General features: G+C 52.3%; 1 protein-coding gene across 1 annotated transcript in view; it reads left to right on the forward strand.

The window, feature by feature from the left end:
• Positions 1 to 8408, forward strand: part of CSUI_000909 (btb poz domain protein) — an 11619-nt gene extending 3211 nt beyond the window's left edge. Inside the window, exons 3-7 of the mRNA XM_068061116.1 lie at positions 87 to 1103; positions 1735 to 3728; positions 4619 to 5016; positions 5830 to 6265; positions 6971 to 8408. Of these exons, the coding sequence (XP_067926911.1) occupies positions 87 to 1103; positions 1735 to 3728; positions 4619 to 5016; positions 5830 to 6265; positions 6971 to 7453 (4328 nt within the window). The 3' untranslated portion in view covers positions 7454 to 8408. The remainder of the gene's footprint in view (positions 1 to 86; positions 1104 to 1734; positions 3729 to 4618; positions 5017 to 5829; positions 6266 to 6970) is intronic.
• Positions 8409 to 8676: the final 268 nt, after the last annotated feature.

An 8676-nucleotide genomic window follows, 5' to 3' on the forward strand; every position in this document is an offset into this window, starting at 1 on the left:
AGAAAGAAAAGAGGTTTTTTCGTTCTCTCCTTCCTCCTTCATGCCCCGCCTAACCGATTCCTCCGGCGTCGCTTGTCTGTATTCAGGTGTCCTATTATGTTTAGACACCGGAGCTGCAATGCCAGTGATCCGTCCAGTCTTCTTTCCCCTGTCTGTTCATCCGGCACGGGTTCTTCTTCCTTCCGTAGCCGCGCATCCAGTCGGAGGAATCACTTGCGCTGTGGCGCAGACAGCGTCTGCAGTACGGGGCGTGAAGAGAAAGAGAAGACGGAGAGGGCGGGTGGGGATAGTACGGTCAAGGAGAGAAAGACAGGAAAGATCCGGTAGCGACGAGGTTATTCTGGAGACGATAGACGGGAGCAGTCCAGTCGACAGAACAGAAGGAATGGAGCTGGGAGAACAGGAGGAGGATTTCAAGTTTTCTAGTGTCCCTGTGAACGAGGGGAATGTAGAAAACGCGCAAGAAGAAAGCATATCTACTTTGCGAAGGAGAAGAAGGGAAGCACCAGGTAGCGATACGGACCCTTCTACCTCTTCGTCATCTCCACTACCCACGAAACCTGAGGAGAGCACAACAGCACCTGCTGAAGGAATCGAGGGAGGCTCCGTGGTGGCATCGGAGAATTCACTCCTTGCGACTGAAGGAACTGATGATCGTGCGTCGGGTAAAAGGCGACTGCCTGGAGAGTGTCAAGAAAACGACGTAGCCAACCAACAAGGAGAATCCCGTCCTCTGACAGATGGATTTTGCTCATTCTTCTCGTCTTCCTCCATAGTCTCTCCCGGCTCATCCGATGAGCGTGCAGAAAGCGACCACTGCCCGCCCCCGGCTACTGCTACTACTGCTAACCCTTGCGCGATGGTCTTAGAGGAGGAAGAGGCAGAAGAAGAAGGAAGAGACACTGACTCATATGGCGAGGGAAAGGAGGAGGAAGAAGACGATAGGATGACAGAAGAAGAAGAGGAAGAGGAGGAAGAAGAAGAAGAACAGGAAGGAGAGGGAGAGAAAGACAACCCTGAGGGCGTGCGAAGTGACTGGTGGTTCTTCCCGGCAGACGAAGAGGAACCCTGGAATCTGATCCCCTTGATGGAACTTAGTAATCGTGAGTCAGTCTAGACGCAGCCACAGTCTCTTCCGTTATTTGCTACTTATCTGCAGATATCGAACTACTCGAAGAGGTTGGTAAGCATCAAGGTCTCGTCTTTAACCACCTTCCTTATTGGAGAGCCCTCCCACTTTGGCACCGGGTCTCTCTGTGGCCTTTGGTATGACGTTGTGGGTTTCCCTTGCGTCTTGTCTCTCTCGATTCGCATGTTGGTTCACTTCAGCGAAGTCTGGCGATAGAGACAAGTTTTCTTCTGTGTCGTGGTACTTTGCTGGAGAGTTAAGCTTAGGAGAAATAGGAGACTTAAGTGGCTGGTCTCACGGATGTGTTTAGCTCCCTTGCTGAGATCAAGGCGTCCCCCACACCTGTAGACAGCGCTTTCACGAGAGCTGACAGTTTGAATAGGTCGTCGGCTACGTATCTACCCCCTTGGCACGTACACCGCTCTTATGCAGACTCACCTACTATATGCCGGCGAAGATACACATCATCGACGCTCATTGCAGGGGCGGGGAGAGGGGGCGGCCTCTTAGCGGTCACAGAGACACGAGACTACTTTTCCTCTCAGTGTTTTTTGCGGACCGCGTTCGTAGAAGGCTGAATTCGGGTATTTTTTATCTGTCTTCAGATAAAGACCTTCATGAAATTGCCCAGCAGACGACGTTGAACTTTGGAGGAACTTTAGAAGACTCTGTCTGTATTTACGCCTTCGATTGGCATAGCACATGCTGCTGGCTCCTGTGGCAGCCCGGTCGTTCTGTGCGAGAATCGAGACGCAATAGGGGAGAGGCTGCTGTCAGTTTGGAGTGCGCGTATCTTCTTCGCCTTCCCGCGGAATTTCATTGGCGAGGTGCACAACGGTGTTTAGCTGCTTTGAAGGAAAAGAGAAGACGAGACAAGATACGAAGAGGGAGAAAAGAGGGGGAAGGCAATCTGGAAACTGGCTGCGTGCCCTTGAGAGGAAAGAGTGTTGGAGCTGAGGAGTTGCCAATATCAGGCTTCGGGAGCGTGGAGAGGAGCGATCTGTATGACACGCAGGAGGGTGAAGGGTTACACGGAGATAGGAAGAAGATGACAAGGGGGAGGATAAAAGAAAGAGGAGGAGAAGAAGAAGGAAAGAGAGGCCGTGCTATTCGTTATGTTTCTGGCTCTTCTCCTTATGGCAGCGTTGATTCTGATGTTTCCTTAGAGGAGGAAGGGGATCCAGTTATCGTGAAGGCTGCGACAACTCTATTTGGTTCACTAGATTGCAGCAGAGGTGCATGTACACCTGATTTTTCAGGAGCCTTCGGAGATGATCCTCCAAGGTTGTTAGGGATTATTCCTCAAGACGCTAGACATCTTGAGGTCCGAGAAATGCTCCCGACGGGGACGGGACACCTACTCATCATGGCTGAGACTGGCAATATATTGAGAAGAAGTGACCTTTCACACGGTGCGTCCTCTCCTTCCGGCGGGCTTTCGACTTCCAGACGAGGAGACACTTTGTCTATGACGACTTCTCTCTCTCCGCTGCGTTCAGAGGGAGAACCTAGAAGGTCGAGTAGTTCGCATGGTACAGAGATAGTACCTCGGACGACAACTTTTCCTACGGCCTTTTCTCCCCCCCCTCTTCTTCCTCCTGCATCTTCTTCGGTGTTTGCTTCTCTTGGGACAACCTTGGCTTGGGCAGCAGCGTCGACTCCCGCGGGAGGAGCCCTTCAGCGTAGAGGAGAGAGAGAAGAAGGCGAGGACTCTTCGTCTACATTTACTCAGCAGCGTGTGTCTGGTCTTTCGCTTTCTCTCGCAGCTGTGCCCGGGGGTATGACAAATCACGGGGGGAGTGCTGCTCTCGGAACTTCTTTTCTTTTCCGCCCTATCTTTGGTCTTCTAGGTGTGTTGCCGCGTGTGATTTCTCCTGGTTTTCGATCAAACCCTGCAGTGTCTACGCACCAAGGCAGCCGGTCGCTACCGTGCGCCCTGGTAGAACCTGCGGAAGAAGAAGAAGAACAACATGGAGATGCCGCTGTTCTCTTTCTGGTCGATGGGGTCTCCCAATGTGTGGAAGCGAGCCCTCTCGCTGGGCCTCCTGGAGGGGGAAAAAAGACAACCGTCTCGGAAGGAGGTGAGCGGCGACGTCCCTCGGGCGGCTTTGCAGAAAGAGAAGGAAGGGCAGGAATTCCTCCTGTCTCGCACGGACCTTCATACCCGTGTAAGGGTAGAACTGACAGGTCCAGCCCATCTAACTTGAGAGCGGCATCTTCCATCGAAGGATATGGGTTTCATCGGCGTCCTTCTCTGTTGGCCATGGAAGGGCAAGCCGCGCTTGATTCTCCGTCTCTCTGCTGCTTCTGCCGTCTTGAGATTGAAGGCCGTGACAGTGCGAGAGCAGCCAGCAGCCTTGTGAGAGAGAGGTGTGCAGATGGGTTTTTTCTTGGAGCTGCTGCCTCCTCTGTTTGGGGAGGGGGAGGCCGTTTACTCCTTCATGAGACTTTCTTTGATGTCGAGATTCATTGTGGTGATGGAGTTCGACTCCCTTCTCATCGCGCCCTCCTAGCCGCAAGGAGTCCTTTCTTTGAAGCCATGCTCACGGGTGTGTGCGGGTGGAGGGAGCAGGAGACCCCTTCAGGGAAGAAAGCTGGAGTAAGCTCGATCGACGTTGGGCAAGAATAGACTTTGTCAGTCATCTCGGGGTGCGCTCTATCCTTGTACTGTTCTGCCCTCATTCGCAGCTCCTTTCGAAGGTTCGATAGATTTCGAGCAGCTCATACCGACATCTGTGTGTTTTCCTTTGTGTGCGTACATATACGCTGCGCGGGAAAAACTAGACTCCTAAATATGTATATTGACCTGTAGTGCGCTAAGAAGAAACCTTGGAGTGCCCGTGTGGTCGCTGCCCTGTTCACCAGAGGGCTGAAGAAGAGTGTGCAGAGCTTCCACATGTTGAGTCAAGTGCTGTACGTCGTCAGGGGCGTCCTATATATACCCAGCAACACTCCCGTCCGGTTTCATTACGAATCGCCGGCGCTATGCATGAGGAGACACGTAGGGCTGTTCAGAGGTTCATGACGAGGTGGCCATGCAAGCCGCCCTGTCATGCGTCCGTTTGTATATACAACAGCAATCATCTAACAAGGAAAAGTACGTAGCGTCAGCGTCTTGTTTCACAAGCATTTTCAAGGGCATTTCTGTGTTGCTACTGTTACCCTTTCTCCCAGTTGTGTCCGTTCGCCAGTTTGCGCGCCGGTTTCCTTGTGTCTTTTCACTTCACACCTGTCATTCTCATGAGGCCTCGGTAGCCTTCGTTCCCGTGGATGAGACGCTGCCCACGTGGGGGCTACTGAAATCCGCGTGTAAAAACCATCGCTCCCTTATCAGAACTGCAGCAAGCATAAGCAGACCCTGTGAAAGCTGATGCCGTCAGGCCTCCCTTCTCTCGTGTTACTCGGGTTTATATTGCCTTGGTGACGGTCTGGCTTATGGTCCCGGCTGTTTGCGCAGCGATATGGGGTGTCTTTTTTTTTTTTTCTCAGAGATGGATTTTGGATTTGCCGAGCCATCGAAGTCGTGTTGTTGCTCCAATCCTTGGCTATTTTGCCTCGGACAGACTCGTCATTCCTTCACAGTGTTGTTGTTTCCGGTGCTGCCCGTTTTCTCGATCAAAAAGCTCTCCAGCTGACTTGGGTGGGGTGGAGGAGACAGTGATCAAGAAAAGCGTCTCAAAACATGGAGGACAGCTCTACTCAACATCGGGAAAAGCACGGGCAGGAGAGTCGCCAAGACGCTTGCGGGCATCTCGTTGCTTCAGGTGTATGTACACCTGGCTTCTTGAGCTCTTTGCCTGTGCCCAGTTCTGCCTCCTGTCATCGTTACAGAACGAAATTCTCCATATTGCTTGCCGATACATCAACAGACAAACCGCCCTGTTTGCGTAAGTCCACCAACGTTGTGAAGGCCTTTCACGCCGGACCCGTAGCCACGAGTGTTTCATCTGTACGTCTGCTTGGCGGTCCGGGGCAAAAGAACAGTGAGCCGACCTCAGACTGATGACGTACACACGCTGCCGGAGCGGTGGTAGTTCTTCCAGATGCGTTACCAATTGGCCAGAGGCCATATGCATCTTGAACACTCACATTACACCGGTCGTCTGCACGCACGTGTACCGGCATGGCGTGACGGACTGTGTTTCTTCGTTGGACTTTCGCTTCTTGTGGATGGCTGCTGTGCTGACCTGCTGCCCTTTGATGCTCTTTCTACTCCAGAACGCAGGGGCAATTCGGATAGCTCTTCCGCACCTTGTCAGAAGCATGAGTATAGAGAAAAGAGACTTCTCTGGTTTCTAGCTCGTATATTCCCATTCCATACCTTCTGCTGTCATGGCCCCCTCGAAAGGCCTCCTTGTTCTATCATGTTTCTGTGTGTCTGCCATTATCGCCGCTGCAGTTCATTGAGACCATTCCGGCAAGAGACTCTGCGGTGGCAGTAACGATATAATGGAATTCGCTTCATTGCAGATCGGAGAAGACTCTGGTTATATGTGACAGAAGTACAACTGAGTATGTACGGGGTGATAGAATTTTTTTTGTTCGCAGGGTTGCACTTTCGTCTGATTCTACCGTTGGCAATTCCAGACGGGCCAGATTACCCTCTAGCACCACTCTGGCTGCTTGATGGTTGACGAGTGTTCCGCCGAAATTATCAGCTGTTGTGCATTTGGTTGATTGATTCTTTGTCTCTGTCTCAGTCTCTGTCATCCACTCTCGGGAAGCCACCCTAGGCTCCTGCGATACGCTGCCCAGATGTTCTTTCTTCACTTCCCTTGCCCTGGCGAGCTTCTTTATCCCCTCCTTCCTCGCAAAGCCCCTGCTTTATTAACAGATCGGTCTGGTGACAATGGAGTGTCAACGATTGTGTCTTTTCCCGTGGCCGCGGAACCAGCTTCGGGCTCTCCTTTCTCTTCTCCTCGCACCGTATCAGAGGCGCTTGCCCGTAATCTGACCAGCAGAGAGCCACGGGCCTACAATGCGCCCCGGCCGGTGATGTCTACGAGATCGAGCGGAGAATCTAGCAGTGATACAGAAGACCATAGTCCTTGGTGGGGTGATGTTCCCCCTGTTGCACTGCTTGCGAGGCCACCTGTGTCTGGCCATATGTTTTTCGCTACAAACGCATGGCTCATGGTGAGATTTGAAAACCTACCAACACAGGTGCTTCCTAAAAGCTCGGATTCGGCTTCAGATGATTCGGGTTACGACGCGTGTTTGTGTGTATTCCCAGGCGTGCATACACTGCATGCCGGAACCTTACAGGGGTGTCAGGTGCTGTATGGAAGATGACGCATGAAGCTCGTCATCGTCCATGCCGTAGAAGAAGGACAGTGAAGACGGTCGGGAAACTAAGGTGTCGGGGCGAGAGGAGAGTAGAGCATGTTTTCGTCTCGTGATGTACAGACGAAACAGTACACGTTTTTCCTGGAAAACACACAGGGTCTATTGTAAGATAGATGGATGGATAAATAGGGTTTGTCTTACCACCAGGAATGCTGAGCACGAGAATGGCCAGCTCGTATGGAGCTCCTAGCTTTCAGAGGCACCGACCCCTGACAAGATGAGTTTTTCTCCTATCTGGGGACGTCTTTGCCAGTCAAGAGGTATCTGTGGATAAAAGGACACAGTTGTCTTTTCTGCTTGCATTCACTCGTTCGCGACAGCTTACCTCCGGGGGAAGGTTCTGCAACACCATCCATTGAGAGGTCGTTTTCTTCTAGAGAGTTGCCGCCTAGTGCCCACGGGGATTCCTAGCGTGGAACGTTGTGGGTCAGTACACTGCAGCGTGGCATGTACGCTGTTTGATCTGTGTGAGACTTGCCATATTACTCTATGCAGACAAGCCCCATCTCCTCTCCGGTCATCGGACAGCTAGTTCAAAAGCTGCTTATCGCCGACAAATCTTCGCTGGGTCGACGAAGACACTTTGGGCCAAAGGCGTGTTGTCCATATCGTGGAGATTGTGTCGATGCTTCTTCAATTGAGAAAGCAGTCTTCTTGTTTCTTCTTAGCTATCGAATTTGCTTGGGGATCCCCGCAGTTTCCGCTGCGGTTCTTTTGTCAGCGCTCCCGGAGCCAAACTGTCTCGCCTCTTCACCTGACGAAGCGGAGGGGATCAGAGACCGGCGGTGTGGTATACAGTCTTCCTCTGGAAAGCAGCGAGTAGGCGGTACTCGCTATGAGGTTTCCGTCTCCCGGACAATCGACTACGGGGAAACCCGGGGATTGATTGACGTATGGGGGAAACTCTTGGGCTTGTCCCGAGGCGTACGCAGAAAGGTGGAGAATGAAGTCGAAGGAACTCTCGCTGCCATTTCTTAGTAATAAGTGGCGACTTTTTCACGGAGTGAACGTTTGTGTCGCTAAGCCTGTCCAGTGCTCTTTCGAGCTACTGTTTTGTCACGTGTCAAATGAGGCGCAGCATCTTTTGCAGCTTTTTCTACCGCTTCAGCACAACCGTGCTAAGTTCTCGAAGAACGTTCAGTTTTCAGGGACAGCTACAGCTGTAAGGGAAGTGGCTCAGAGTATTGTTGTGGCGATGTAATTTAACAGACCGGCTGGAGACAGCCTTTCATACCTCAAAGCCGTGAGCACGTTTCTACGTCGGGAACGGTCACATACGGAATGTGGCCTTGACACGAAGGCTAACAGCAGCCGGCGTTAGCTGGGGACTGTGGGGCAGGAATCGCGAAGAACTGCGAGCGGATTAAAATCCCAGCACTTCATTGTTCAGCAGAAAAAACCGCGATATACCGAGTACGCCGCCTGATACAGATACGCTAGGAGCTGCGGAAGGAGGCGCCACAAGAGCGGGATTCTTGGGTAGACCAAGATGCATCCGATACCTCCCTCTGGCTCGCTGAATCAGAGGCTCCGAGACGGACCACGCGTTCTTATTACCCAAAGGCACACCCGGCAAAATGTCTGTTCTTGATAACTCATCTTCATTTGCGTGCGTGTCTTGCGATTTCGGAAGGTCCCCCATGATTGCAGAGAGCTCACACCTGCAGTAAAGACGGGCACGCCGCAGCTCCGTGGAACCCTTTTTGTTGAACAGACACAGGCGAAGGCAAGGCCGGTGTGGCTGTCATTTGGGCGGGGCCGGCTGTCCTCGTTTATGCCTTCCCCGTCTGGACTCGCAGGAATATTTCTTTTGTCCCCGTGACAAACGCATGTCCCTCGGTCGGTCGGGTGCACACGCAGCGGAAGCGACTAGCAGGATGCTTCCGACGCAGTATTCCGCTCCGACCGCAGCATTCTAAATGTACAAAGAACTCCGCCGGACCCAGTCAGCCATCATTTTGTAAACAGGGAAGATCTCGATCAGAACGCTCTCGTCGGTCAGCGGCTCCGGGCGTGTGACCAAATCGTACAACCTGGAAAATTGCCAAAACGAGACATCCACAACAGCCTCCGAGGCATGTTCGTAGTGCTGGAAAATGAGGAGGAGTCTGAGGTACTGGAATCTACAGGCAAAGCTACCGTGTTACTATGTACTCCTGAGAAGTAAGCACCAGTTCAGCTGGGTGAACGAAGCGATCGCG

This window comes from Cystoisospora suis (assembly GCF_002600585.1).
Source record: "Cystoisospora suis strain Wien I chromosome Unknown contig_357, whole genome shotgun sequence".
Taxonomy (NCBI): Eukaryota; Apicomplexa; class Conoidasida; order Eucoccidiorida; family Sarcocystidae; genus Cystoisospora; species Cystoisospora suis.